This window comes from Cottoperca gobio, chromosome 2 (genome assembly GCF_900634415.1).
Source record: "Cottoperca gobio chromosome 2, fCotGob3.1, whole genome shotgun sequence".
NCBI classification, from domain to species: Eukaryota; Metazoa; Chordata; class Actinopteri; order Perciformes; family Bovichtidae; genus Cottoperca; species Cottoperca gobio.
Genome location: NC_041356.1, coordinates 12,621,599 through 12,636,823, shown reverse-complemented (window position 1 = coordinate 12,636,823; position 15,225 = coordinate 12,621,599). Strand labels below are relative to the sequence as shown.

At 43.1% G+C, this 15,225-nt stretch overlaps 1 protein-coding gene across 5 annotated transcripts in view; it reads left to right on the top strand.

The window, feature by feature from the left end:
• Positions 1–15,225, top strand: part of agap1 (ArfGAP with GTPase domain, ankyrin repeat and PH domain 1) — a 126,447-nt gene that overhangs the window by 42,364 nt on the left and 68,858 nt on the right. For 4 of the 5 annotated variants that reach the window (XM_029445550.1, XM_029445548.1, XM_029445547.1 and 1 more), the window contains exons 2-7: positions 3,584–3,642; positions 4,361–4,448; positions 9,257–9,271; positions 9,967–10,052; positions 10,459–10,600; positions 11,607–11,741. In XM_029445550.1, the coding sequence (XP_029301410.1) occupies positions 3,584–3,642; positions 4,361–4,448; positions 9,257–9,271; positions 9,967–10,052; positions 10,459–10,600; positions 11,607–11,741 (525 nt within the window). The remainder of the gene's footprint in view (positions 1–3,583; positions 3,643–4,360; positions 4,449–9,256; positions 9,272–9,966; positions 10,053–10,458; positions 10,601–11,606; positions 11,742–15,225) is intronic. The other variant, XM_029445549.1, reaches the window with a different exon arrangement.

Genomic DNA, 15,225 nt, shown 5'->3' with positions numbered 1-15,225 from the left:
GGTGTTCTTAGGTTTCTCTCAAAGGTCTTGGTGACTGAATGTCTTGGATCAGGTTAAAGGTTCTTTCTGGTTAAAGGTCTTTGATTCCTGAAGTTCGGGGTTTGAAGGTCTTGGTTTGCTGTGAGATTGATGGTCTTGGATCCAGTTGGTTTCAGGTCTTTTGTTTCTTGAAGTTCTTTCGGGTTAAAGGGTTTTTTATGTTCAGGGTTCTTAGAGTTGGTTGTCTACGTTCCGATCTTGCTGTATTATTTAGCGTTAGGGTTTAAGAGTTTCATGGTGTTTGGATGTTTTGGGTGAAAGGTTTCTGCGGGTTGATATGAAAGGTATTTTATAGCTCAGAGATGTTCGCTTGAGGGTTGGAGGTGAAACCTCTTGGATCTTCTCTTAGTTTTAAACATTTGTAACATTTCTCATCTGGTGACTCAGGAAACCATGTTTCTGCTCGTACATGAGGGAGAACTGAGGCCTACAAATAGAAACAAACGAGTGAAATGAAAGAGAATTAATGAAGGAAGTTATTCTGGAGAGCGCCGGGAGTCCTGACGCTTTACTTTGAAGGCCTCCTTTAGTCTTTCTTCTCCATCCTGGCACAGAGGGATGGAATGATGGAGGGATGACGGAGGAGAGTTTCAGTCCCACGACACTCGCTCTCATTTCTAAGTTTTTCCTCCCTGAGCGATGACGAACTTCATCTCCATCTGTTTCTCTCCATCTGCTTCTCCTCCTGTCCTGGTTTTTATCAATCCCCCATCTTCATTATCTCGTACAACACTTTGGAAAACATATTCTCTGGTTCAAACGTGCAACATAAATACACTTAATTCACCATTTAACCACTTTCCTCTCCCGTCTTTGTCACGATCTCCATCATGATCTTTTATTTATTCGATATTTTAGTACACAGTTAAGGTTGTAACGCTATGAGGTTTTCAGTTTAACTTTACTATTATTTATTATCCTTATTGTTATTATTCTTAAGTATTACTGTTATTAGTATTATTATTATTTGTTTTATAACTTTATCATTATTTTATTATTATTGCTGTTTTTTCTATTATTATTATTATTATTATTATTTATCATTATTATTCAGTTACAATGACTATATAATTATAATACACAGAATAATAAACCTTATATTATAACGACAGCATGTCACAATTATTATTACAGGAAAAGTAAATTTAAAATAATGAATGTAACGCGCACAATAACTTTAGATTCAGCGCTTCATAACTGGAGTGATGATTGAGTTCAGGTGTGCCGCCCACATGTTCCCAGATGTTTCATCCTATTTGTTTTTACCCAGAAGCCCCGGACTTCCCCTCCACTCGCCTACATTTTATTTTCCTCTGTGTGGTGTTCATGAGCAGAGAGACTCAAGCTCCCAGAGTTATACTTTAATATGCAGCTTTATATTCAGTTATTAAAGTGTTTGTTGGAGATCTTGCTCTCTGGGAAGATGCTCCTCTCGCTCCATTTGTCTCAACCAAATATGTTTATGTTCTGTTGATGCAAAGAAAACAGCCGCAGCTCAATTGACCGTGAACAGCAGCAGTCGTGTGTTTTTGAGTTTCAGTGGCTGTTTGGACATGTTTGTTGTTCCATGACTGCTTTATATTTTATATTTTCACTGCCGATCGAACTAAAAAGTGAAGCACTTCCTTGTCATCTGTTGAGTTGAAGTTCAAAGCTTCATTAGAAGCGCTGTATGTAGAAACCTGAATATCTGCTGGTCCCTTAGCGAGGCCTGACGGCCGCTCACCTGGCGGCTGCTTCCCGCCCTGCCATCGGGTCGCACTGGGAACCAGCGGAGGGGAACTGGAGGGGTCCCCCTGGAAGCAGGAAGCAGCTGGATCAACATCCTGCCTGGCAGAGAGGGAGGGGTGGCACCAGCACAGGCCGCCGTTTGTAGAAACCGCAACAATGTCGGCCTGTGTGTCCGCCGGCCAATAGGAAAGCTCCTCTCTGGATTCTTTCCGTTAGATACCAACACACAGCGTTACGGACATCAGCACTTATCATGTCCACGGCAGCGGCTGAAGTATACAACACAAGTACGCTGGTATTTGAGAGTGGGCTTTTACTGTGAAAGAATGACCCCTTACTTCCTGTTTCATACGGTCTCGTAGCAACATCTGGAGACCAACACAACAGCTGTTTACCCTCAGGGTGCTGTGCAGGGTTGGTATTGATTATAGTTTAAAGGTTAGCTTCGTAGCTTCAAATGCTCATTTAAAACAGACATCTGTGTTATACAGTTACAAAGTACCGAGGACTTCATATATGTTCATCGTTAAAGGATCATATACTTTGTATACATATCACCCAGGTTTACTTTGTCTTATTTCCGTGTTGAATTGTTTGGATATTTGAGACTTTACTAATATTGTAAACCCTCGTAAAGGAAGCTGGAAGCTATTTAACAATATATTGATCAAGTTTAACTTTTACTCTCAGTCCTCGGAGTGTCAAATAACATACGAAGAGGAGGACGAGACCTCCCCGACACACACACACACACACACACACACACACACACACACACACACACACACACACACACACACACACACACACACACACACAGCAGATATCTGGAGTGTGTGTAGGAGGACCTGCACCCCCCTCATTTCCCACGACCCCTCAGCCTCCCTGCGTCTGCTCTGCATCAACACAAATCACCTGAACATCGTGAGATTATGAAGAAATACAACTTTTATTAATTCAAATCTTCTCAGCGGCGCAGACTAACTAAGACGAGTGTTGGTCGTCAAGGAGCCAAATCCTTCTTCCTATTTATCCTCAGACGACACCGAGCAGGTTAAAGTCCGAACATGAACGTGTAGTTTATGTAGTTTTCTTATTTTTCCCCATTTTCAATTATGGGATTCAAATAAGAGTTATTTTAACGTTAGCCGTTAGCCGTTAGCTGTTAGCCGTTAGCTGTTAGCCGTTAGCAGCCAGTGAACAGAGGTTCCATAGAGTTTCACTATGGTGTGTTCAGGCTCTATTCAGTACAAATGAGTATTGGGCGAAGGTAAGTGATAACGTTATCATGATGTGTTCAATGTAATCTTATCAAATGTAGTTTTTTGGTGAGAGAAATCGGTTTGAACTCCCTAACATAAAGCAGTATGCTAACAGTAATGAAGCAGTATGTTGAGGTACTTGGTTTATTGGTTTGTTTGTTACCGTGGTATTTAATTGGTGTTGGTGGCTACATTTCCTTCATGGGTACGTACTTCCTGTTTTCTCCTCCAGTGGCCCTCAGTTCTTCAGCCTGCTGTCAGTCATCTGTCAGCTGTAATGAGGCTCTTCCTCCTCCTCGTCCTCCTCAGACTCCACTGAGCGGGAACAGATTGGCTCCCTTGTTCGCATTGCACTCGGGTTGACGTGCGTGGCGGGTCGCGCTCAAGTGGTCGAAACGGATGCCGACGAGTTGACAGCCAAAGAATAATCCAACTCTGATTTTAAGGAGCATTTTGACAGATGAATCTCTTGTTAACGCGCTGACCTCGAAGGCACCACGTGTCATTGCATTTGATTGACAGGTGTGTGTTTCTGTCTTTGTGTTTCACAGATGCGTTTGTGAACAGTCAGGAGTGGACGCTGAGCCGGACCGTTCCAGAACTGAAAGTGGTGAGTTTAATTAGTGTTACTGTCATGACCAGAATTATAGTTTCTGAATATTTAAAGTCTAGTGATGCACTTCCACATACATGAGACATACTTACACCGACTCAGACCGGCTTTATTATTGTACTATTTATTGCATAATAAGGCTTTGCAGTGCATACTTTGTTTCTGAGAATATTAAAATATATTAATGACACAATGATTAATTTTATGTATTATTATTATTATTGTTATTATTATTATTATTGTTATTATTATTATTATTACATTGGGTAATTGTATTGATTATTTTATTAATTGGGTAAAACAATAATCTTAAAAATAATCAATAAATTAGTCGTTAAATTAATATCGACTAATGTAAAAACTAATAATGAGATGAATTGATATAAACATAATCGTTAGGTGCAGCTCGAACACGTGAACAGTAACATAAGAACAATACCACCAGTGGAAATAACAAAACAGAAGAAAGATAAATAAATAACAATAATTCTGTGAATGTAAATTATTATTATTCAGGGGTTTGATTAGTTAATAAATATCATTTAGAATTAAAGGTTTTGTGAATCTGCTCTTTTGATTTACAGAATCTGAATTACGGGGAAACAGACAAATTAAATGTTCAGTGTTATGTTTAAATAATTAAATAATAACTAAAGTTTTGTCATTAAGCTTTTTGGTGTAAAAATAAAGCTCCAAAATGATCCTCCCCTCGCAGGGCATTGTGGGTAACCTGGCCAGCGGTAAGTCGGCGCTGGTCCACAGGTACCTGACGGGAACGTACGTGCAGGAGGAATCACCTGAAGGTAAGAATGACCCCCCCCCCCCACCTCTTTCCTAGATTACATCCATCCAAAAAAGTAGATTAAAAGAAGTTTATAAAAAGTTAAAGTGAGGCTGGATTAATCGTGTCCTCTGCAGCGCCGCGTTTCTGCAGCTTCTCTTCAAAAGACACAGAAGAGCGCAGAGAGTCGCGCGCACGCAGAGAGCCGCGCACGCAGAGAGTCGAGCACGCAGAGAGTCGAGCACGCAGAGAGCCGCACACGCAGAGAGTCGCGCACGCAGAGAGTCGAGCACGCAGAGAGTCGAGCACGCAGAGAGCCGCACACGCAGAGAGCCGCACACGCAGAGAGCCGCACACGCAGAGAGTCGCGCACGCAGAGAGTCGAGCACGCAGAGCCGCGCACGCAGAGAGCCGCACACGCAGAGAGTCGCGCACGCAGAGAGCCGCGCACGCAGAGAGTCGAGCACGCAGAGCCGCGCACGCAGAGAGCCGCACACGCAGAGAGCCGCGCACGCAGAGAGCCGCGCACGCAGAGAGTCGAGCACGCAGAGAGCCGCGCACGCAGAGAGTTCTGCATTTCAACCCTTTCAATGTTTGTTTACATAATGCAGCTGGTAATCTTTATGCAAAATACACAAACATTTATTTATCTTCTATAAACTAAATGCGAGGTGAATTTTACTTGTTATATTTATATATATAATATGTTTCATACTGTACGTGTGAGTGCTTCATAAAGAGTTCATAGCTGTTGCTGATAAAGTTCAGGATATATAATAAGAAACATTCCTGTCACATTGTAATGGATAAAAGTTATTATACCTTTAAACGACGGTTTCTCTTCGTGCTGCAGAGCTCTTCAATCTTTCATGTGTCTGCAGCTTCCTGTCGTGTCTCGGTCATCTTCCTCATGTCTTATTAAAGCTCCTCCCCAGGCAGAGACCCACTTCTCCTGAACCCCATGTTCTCTTTAATATTTCACCACTTGAGCTTCTTCCTCTCTCTCTGGAGGTCTTCCTCCCTCTTCCTCCCTCTCTGGAGGTCTTCCTCCTCACGGCACACTGACACACCGCTGGAGAGTTTATTTTATTTTTCATTTATCAGACAATCAGGTCAGAGGTCAGAGGTCAGCTCTCGTGTGGAAATATGAAGTGGTGCAGCATCAGGACTTTTATTGTGAAAGGGTTATCAGTAAGGGGTTCCCTCCTTCAGGTTTTATTTTGGTAGTCCTGAAAGGCAACATATTGCACTTTATTTGGCTTTATATTTAATGATCATCCTTATTTAAATCCATTTAAAGTTTGTAGATATGGGATTAATATTCCTTGAGTAATAATAACTATAATAAGATTAAGGATTGCACAAACAAAAACCCTGATTTATGCTTTAAAGTAAGACTTATTGCTGGTGCTGTGACGACCCAGCCCGCTCCACCTCTGTGTGTTCAGAGCCTTGGAAGCCGTCAAGCACTTTATTTGGGATGAAAACGTTGCTGCCTTTGTCGTGTGGGGAGCCGCCCAGAAAACCAAATGTAGCTCCGGGTCCCTCGGCGGAGAAGCTAGGCCTCCGATGTTCAGAGCAGAAGAAAGTCCGGTGCATTCAAAGTTCTGAAGAAGTTTGATTCTTTATTGAATAAGTCGCTAGTGAAACTCCCAGGTTGTGTTCAGGGATCCGTCTGTGGTGACGGGGAATCCCCACATTACTCCTGAGCCTCTGCAGCTCTGCAGCATCGGCCTGCTTAATACCCAAAGGTCTGTTTCCAGCGCCCGGCCCTAATTACACCGCAGCTCTGCCAAGAGCAACGCGACACGGCTCTTCAAGCAGCTCCACGGCGTATCTGAGCGCCACACAATCTTTGATCTCATGACTTGGCATCGAGGACGCTGCAACTCTCAATTAAATAAAGAAGAAAGTCTTTGAAATCGTTGCATAACCACCGAGGAGAAGCTGATGTGTTGTTTGGAAATTCCTGGGATCTAAAAATAAGCGGCGGCCTGCATTCCCATGGCGAGTGATTGGGAAGCGGGGTTGGTGGCGCCCGCAGCGCCACAAAGCCACTAACCAGAAGTATTCCTGGGCTGCAGGGTGAATGTCACCAAACCTGCTGCTCCTTCACGTTCAAGCATCTCGTACTGTCCACACTCTTCCCTGTGCTGCGTTCAGGGACACTTCCACACTGTCCCTGTGCTGCGTTCAGGGACACTTCCACACTGTCCCTGTGCTGCGTTCAGGGACACTTCCACACTGTCCCTGTGCTGCGTTCAGGGACACTTCCACACTGTCCCTGTGCTGAGTTCAGGGACACTTCCACACTGTCCCTGTGCTGCGTTCAGGGACACTTCCACACTGTCCCTGTGCTGAGTTCAGGGACACTTCCACACTCTTCCTTGTGCTGCGTTCAGGGACACTTCCACACTCTTCCCTGTGCTGCGTTCAGGGACACTTCCACACTCTTCCTTGTGCTGCGTTCAGGGACACTTCCACACTCTTCCTTGTGCTGCGTTCAGGGACACTTCCACACTCTTCCCTGTGCTGCGTTCAGGGACACTTCCACACTCTTCCCTGTGCTGCGTTCAGGGACACTTCCACACTCTTCCCTGTGCTGCGTTCAGGGACACTTCCACACTCTTCCTTGTGCTGCGTTCAGGGACACTTCCATACTCTTCCCTGTGCTGCGTTCAGGGACACTTCCACACTCTTCCCTGTGCTGCATTCAGGGACACTTCCACATACTTCTTGGTCAGAAAATCTACAGAAGAACACAATAAGCAGACGACTCGGATTTTTAAGGTGGTTCCCATGAGTGACACATACTTAGTGATTGGGATCCGCTCCAGAACGTTGTGGCTCTGCACGTCCTCCGTGTTTCACCTTCCACCAACGTTCATGCAAAGTTCAACGGGAAACATCCTCTGTACACTTCTCAACATTTACCAGTTCTTAAATCATGAGTTGCTGATTTATTTCCAGGTGTCAGTGTCCTTGATGAATCCAAACATTTCATATAATACTGATGTTCTAACCTTTACAACATGACAATGATTCGTCAGGTGTCAGAGTGTCCCTGAACGCACCGTGGATAAGAGCTTTACTGCATGACAATAAAACTAAATATAAAACGATCAGAGAACCTGCGATCTGCTTCGTCTGGAATGTAAAATATGCAGTATTTACGTACGGCATCTTACACTGAGTAATGAAAGATAACACACACACACACACACACACACACACACACACACACACACACACACTAAAGTCAAAGTAAGCCGAGTGTCTTGGCAGCAGCACCATTAACAGGAAGCAGCCACTGACGCTGCGGCTGCTCAGTTTGTGGACTCAAATCAAATGTACTTAAGCCCTGAGCCAGCCCTAACTATAAGCTTTATCAAAAAGGAAAGTCTTTAGCCTGCTCTTAAATGTGGAGTGTGTCTGCCTCCCGAACACAAACTGGAAGCTGGTTCCACTCACAGAAACTATTGTTTTTATTAAAGCTTCTTTCATTCCTCTTCACTTTTACGGAAAAATAAAAACGTGGAAGGAATCACTTCCTGTGAAAGAAGTGATGAACGCCACAAAGACTCGCTGTGAAGAGGATTTGGTTTCCTCTCCTGCATCGAGAAGCTTTAGGAGCTTTAACCTGATGTAACTGGGCACTTCGCCTTGTTGTCTGCACGTTTCTATGAATATGCAACAAAAGAGTGAAATGCCATAAATTAGAATTTATTTTAAATATCACTAAAACGTTTGATGTAATCGCCATAACCCAAAATACTCAACACAAAGGTTTCAGTGGAATCGCTGGACATTCAAACAAATCCTGAAATATCGCAAAGAGGTTCGAGTGGAAATAAAGAATATTGTAAAATCTAAACAGTAAAGAATGAAACGGATTCTTCCTCATCACTTATTAAAGAGTTAACACTTTATTTATATTGGAGTCTTTGAACTGACGTCAGATCCAGCCTCCATCTTTTAATGTTTCTTCTTCTGCAGAATGTTTCTGAGCGCTGACCTCCAGCTGACCTGCACATACAAATATTTCTCTATTACCTTCTTTTACTTCCTCCTCCTCTCCTCTCTCTCCTCTCTCTCCTCTCTCCTACTCCTCTCTCCCCTCTCTCCTCTCCTACTCCTGTCTCCTCTCCTATCCTCTCTCCTCTCTCCTCTCCTCTCCTCTCTCCTCTCTCCTCTCTCTCCTCTCTCTCCCTCTCTCCTCTCTCCTCTCCCTCTCTCATCCCTCTCTCCTCTCTCCTCTCCCCTCTCCTCTCTCCTCTCTCTCCTCTCTCCTCTCTCCCCTCTCTCTCCTCTCTCCTCTCCCCTCTCCTCTATCCCCTCTCTCCTCTCTCCTTCTTCTCTCCTCTCTCCTACTCCTCTCTCTCCTCTCCTACTCCTTTCCTCCTCTCCTCTCCTCCCCGCTCTCCTCTCTCCTCTCCTCTCTCTCCCTCTCCTCTCTAACCTCTCTCTTTCCTCTCTCCTCTCTCCTCTCCTCTCTCCTCTCTCCTCTCTCTTCCTCTCTCTCTCTCTCCTCTCTCCTCTCTCCTCTTCCTCTCTCCTCTCCCTCTATCCAACTCTCTACTCTCTCCTATCCTCCCTCCTCTCTCCTCCCCTCCTCTCTCCCTCTCCTCTCCCTCCTCCTCTCCTCTCCTCTCTCCTCTCCTCTCTCCTCTCTCCTCTCCTCCCCTCCTCTCCCCCCCCCCTCTCCTCTCACTCTCCTCCCCCCCCCCCCTCTCTCTGTCTCTGTGGGTGCTGAGGTGACTGCATGTTATTAACTGCGGCTGCATTTTGTTTTGCTTTCTTTCTTCTTTCTGGGCTGCTCTTGTAAACTAGCTGACGTGGACGCAGGTAACTATCTTCCTCTTCTCCTCCTCTTCCTCCTCCTCCTCCTCTTCTTCTCCTCCGTCCTCTGATTCTCACAGCAGCGTGTCGGGTTCAGCGTCACATCCCAGTGTTTGAGAGCTTGAAGTGTTTAAAGTTAGAATGAGTGAGAATCTCCGCGTATATTTAAATGAGTATAAACATGTGGATGTGATGCTGAACCTGAGGAACAAGTAGCTTCACATCTTAGTTTAGTTGTGTGCATGTACAGTACACATTATGTACATCACACACACACGCACACACACTATATGTATTTATATATATATATATATATATATATATATATACACACACATTTATTAAACTAGAGTCGACTGAATGTATGTGACTTGTGGGAACTTCCTTTTTCCTCAAATGTTGGAAAACTTGAATGTATTTCTGTCTGTGACGCACGAGAGGTCTCACTTAAAATAGTGTGTGTGTGTGTGTGTGTGTGTGTGTGTGTGTGTGTGTGTGGGGGGGGATGTTTTCCAGCCGTTAACACTTGTAGAATCTGAGTATTTGATAACGTTCAGAAGTTTCTCTTCCAGTTCTTTGTGTCATTAACGCTCCGGACGATGAATAATAATCATTGTTAGTGTGCATGTTAACATAGTCGGTGAATCAGCATCGTGTGTGTGTGTGAACGTGTGTGTGACGGCTGCTGTGGTTTCCTGCAGGCGGACGCTTCAAGAAGGAGATCGTGGTGGACGGGCAGAGTCACCTGCTGCTCATCCGGGATGAAGGGGGCCCCCCGGAGGCTCAGGTGAGAACTGATACGTCCTCCTCACTCACAGAGAAACACAATTACATTGTTTCCCAGCATGCATTTGATTGATGGTACATTTTAAAGGATCTTCGATGCACTTTCTTTATCATCTTGTTCGGAGTCGAAGAGACTTTCAGCTTTCAAACTCACACAGAGCCATTCCTCGGCTTCCTGTAAGAAGCAGATTTGGGGATTGCGTGACGACCGAGAGGAAAGTGGGTCAACGTTTCATTTCAAACTGACCAAATGGAGTCAAGACAGAAAAGTGATGAATAATTCACCCCTCCATCTGCTGCTGACATTAAAGACTCACCTGTCATACATGTACAGTCATGTGTACAAATACATATCTGAGACTCTTTCAACCAAACTCCATGTAAATAACGGTGTTTTTAACCGGCAGTTTGCGTTGTGGGTCGACGCTGTGATCTTCGTCTTCAGTCTGGAGGATGAGATCAGCTTCCAGACGGTTTATCATTACTTCAGCCGCCTCGCCAACTTCAGGAACGCCGCCGACCTGCCGCTCGTCCTCGTCGGCACGCAAGGTACACACACACACACACACACACACACACACACACACACACACACACACACACACACACACACACACACACACACACACATTCATAACAACACACTTCTCCTTCTCTGTGGACAAACGTTGTGTGATGCGCTGCTGCCCCCCGGTGGTGTCTTTTCGTCATTACAGTAAACTTGTATCTTCGTCATTTTAAACTTAAACAAATCAAATATAAATATATAAACAACAATTAGTCCTTACTTTTAAAATAGAGACACATCAAAGCCTGTTTATACGGAGTTTTATCCTCTTTACATAAAATAAATGTATATCATATATTCCCATTATAACGGAAGAAAAAGGTTTTAATATTTATTTATTTTTATAATTTAAGTAATTGGGAAGTAAGAAACATGTCGATATAGACACAGAGGACGGATATTTAACTTTAAATCAGTTAGCTTCCAAATACTGAGCTTTAAATAAATGATGAAAGTAACAGCTGTTGGTGTTGAGTGTAAGACACCAGCTGACGCTGAACAGCAGGGGGCGCCGACGCACCACTTAATTTATCATAATGCAGTTACAAACATTAAATATGTTCCACACCAGAGGTGAAGTTAAACTAATGAGAATCTGAATAACAGATGGAATATAACATGAATAATGTAATGATACATACATATACACAGTTTGTATATAAAAGGTCATTTTTACATTTGAAATGTTTGTTTTCATTTTATACTCTGTAGAACATATAGAATAAAGAATAACAAGTCCTTACTTTTAAAGTAGGTGAGTTTATTACACAATAACTCAATGAAATATATTAAATATTCATTATTAATGTGTTTTAAACCTCAGAGTGCGTCGGGTAAAAGGCTGACGTAAGGTTTATAACCCGAAGATCCTGAGATTAAAACAACAAACAGAGAGTCCAGAACATGTCAGAGGTGGAGTTTAATTTCATACTCAAAACTATGAAATGCGTCAGTCGTGTTATAATCTGATGTCCTCTCCGCTCCCAGACGCCATCAGCTCAGCCAACCCGAGAGTGATCGACGACAGCCGAGCCAGGAAGCTGTCCAACGACCTGAAGCGCTGCACGTACTACGAGACCTGCGCCACCTACGGCCTCAACGTGGAGCGCGTCTTCCAGGACGGTAAGAACAGCGTGCTGAGGGTCCGGTCCTCTGGGAAGGTGACATTCCTCCGGCCGCAGCCATTCGGACGCTCTTAATCACACGTCAATTAAGAATTAAATGGAGCCGCTCAGCTATTTACAGCAGTTAAGTTTGATCAGAGTGGGGGGAGGCAGACGGGGGCTGCAGGGAGAGACGAGTCCCCGACGGGATTAATGAAAGAGGAGGACGTGTCCTCAAATTCCACATTTCCTTCTTTCTGAAGTTTACAGTAAAGTTGTTGGGTCAAAAAGTATTTTGGATTGTCAGGGTTCATTCATCAGCATCACACACACGCACACACACACACACACACACACACACACACACACACACACACACACACACACACACAGGAGGAGGGCTGCAGCTGCACATGATCTTTAACGGTTTCGTCACGACTTCAGATGTTCCCTCTGACGTGACGAGAGGTCACTGAAGTTCCACCCTAACACTATATTACTAATGTTCCTCAACATCATCGTTTAGTCTGGTCCGCCATGTTTGTTTCTTCTCATGGGGGTTAAAGGTCAACACAGGAAGTGTGAGGCAGAAAAGTTCCTCTCTATCATGGCACTGAAGTGTGTCTGCAAAGCGTAGAGACCCGGCGGCTCTTTTTTATTTTACATTTCCAGAGCACATTAATAAGAGAGGCAGTTAATGAAGCGGCCGGTCGGCAGGCGCGGGGTTAACGCTCGTAATTAGAGAGAAATAGACGACACGGACGCTGCGGTTCATTAGCAGAGCTGCGGCGAGCGGCCGGCCTCTGGCTGCTTCTCCCACCGCTGGTTGATATTCAGCAGGTCGGACCTGTTCTCAGCTGTTTCTGCAGAAACACACAGAAGTCCAAGTGATTCATGATCACAGTGGTAAACAAAGAATTACAAATATGTTTAAGTGAATTCAGTAAATATAACATGTGAGAAACTTCCAAAACATCTGTTAAATATGTCTGTAAAATATAAAAAAATATATATATATAGATATTTATATATAAATATTTATATATATATATAGATATATATATATATATATATATATATATATATATATATATATATATATATATATATAAATATATATAAATATATATATATATATATATATATATATATATATATATATATTTATATTTATATATAAATATTTATATATATATATATATATATATATATATATTATATAGAATATATATATATATATATATATATATATATATATAAAAGATATATTTATATAATCTATAAAATGTAAAAGAAGAAAAACACAACAGACTTCTTAGTTGTCATAGCAGGGTTTGTCCTGATGGGGGCAGTGCAGGAAAAGAGACCCGGTCAGTTTAATTAAGGTGGTGTTCAGTCAGAAGAAGAAGAAGGAGAAGAAGAAGGAGAAGGAGAAGAAGAAGAAGAATGAGGAGAAGAAGGAGAAGAAGGAGAAGAAGAAGAAGAAGAAGAAGGAAAAGAAGAAGGAGGAGGAGGAGGAGGAGAGAAGGTGGAGGAGGAGGAGGAGAAGAAGAAGGAGAAGAAGAAGGAAAAGAAGGAGAAGGAGAAGAAGAAGGAGGAGAAGGAGAAGAAGAAGAATGAGGAGAAGAAGGAGAAGAAGGAGAAGAAGAAGAAGAAGAAGAAGGAAAAGAAGAAGGAGGAGAAGGAGGAGGAGGAGGAGAAGAAGAAGGAGAAGAAGAAGGAAAAGAAGGAGGAGGAGAAGGAGGAGGAGGAGGAGAAGAAGAAGGAGAAGAGGAGCTGATCCTGGAAACATGAATGAAGGGAGCTCAGTTTTTTTGGCAGTAGATCATAAAGTGTGTGTGTGTGCTCTCACTGCTCTTGGCCCAGGAGGAAGCTTTCCACACTAAACGCTGCCTTATTATCCTCTTAATTATTCCACTGTGTGTGTGTGTGTGTGTGTGTGTGTGTGTGTGTGTGTGTGTGTGTGTGTGATTGTCTCCTTGTATTTTTCTCGTCATTATCACAAATTAATCAGTTTTTTAATCATCCAGCAGAACGATGAGTTTAATGTTTTCTGTCGACGCCTGAAACACGACGACAGCCGCCTGCAGCTGTGTGTGTGTGTGTGTGTGTGTGTGTGTGTGTGTGTGTGTGTGTGTGTGTGTGTGTGTGTGTGTGGGGGGGGGGGTGTTTATAAGTCAACACAACACAAGTGTGTGTATCTGGTTGTTTGTGCTTATGATTGTGTTGTTTTGATGTTGACACACGTGTATCTGTATATGTGTGTGTGTGTGTGTGTGTGTGTGTGTGTGTGTGTGTGTGTGTGTGAAAGCAGTCTAAGTGACGATTTGTATTTTTTCTTAACGTGTGTTATTTCAAATGTGTATTTTTGGGAGTGTGTCTGTTACTGTAACTCGGAGTGTGTTTTGGTAGAGTACACACACACACACACACACACTCTTTAATTACTTCTTAGCGTGACCTTAATTTGCGGCGAGGACTTCAGTAATGACGCCGCTCGGCGCTCGGCCTTCAGCCACTTAAAACACTCGCCTCGCTCTAATTGGTCAGAAGCATCGCATCATCACACACACACACACACACACACACACACACACACACACACACACACACACACACACACACACACTCAGAGCTGCAGAGTCACTGTGTGTGTTTGTGGATATAAACAGGAACTAAACTCACCTGGATTGTTTCCAGACGTTCAGGACGAGATGTTCTGTTCTTAATGTCACGTCTCCCCAGAAGTTCATTTCACTTGTTCAACAATTAGTCTCTTTATTTTTTGTTTCTTTCTTTATACATTTTCACACAGAATTGAAGGTTTTTCTTAAATACTCAAAAGGTTGCACTGAGTTTGGTTGGGGGCTATTCAAAGTTCTGCTGGGGAGTACGACTACAATCCTCTTTATTTAGTTTTATACATATATATATATACTCTTAACTGATGATTGAAAGGAGGGTTAGAGTTCTGCACATTACACACGTCAGTGCAGAGAGCTGCCCAGAGTTTGGAGTTTAAAGTGCCATTAACTTGTGCAGCAGTGCGACCTGCAGTGACATGGAACACTTATTGGAGTCTGATGGATCATATGCATACATACATATTTATTTACATTATTAATAGATTCTTGATCTTGATTGTTTTTGTATTTATGATTTAATTTCTTCACTTTCCCCCAGACTTTCTTCTTCTGCTCTGACAGATTGTTACCAAACGCTCTGATTTAAACGGCATTTGCAAACATTTTGTCGATTGTGAATGAAATCACAATTTATGAAGGTGTGTATGTGTGTGTGTGTGTGTGTGTGTGTGTATTGATCTCACATGCATACTTCCATGACCTTAGTGTATTGATCGTGGGGGGGGGGGCGCTTTAATTACATCTACTCATATTCAGCTTCATAATCAGCGACAAGCTGCAGAAGCTCCTGGTGAAGAAACGCTGATTCTCACTAATTTGACATGATGTGTGTGTGTGTATGTGTGTGTGTGTGTGTGT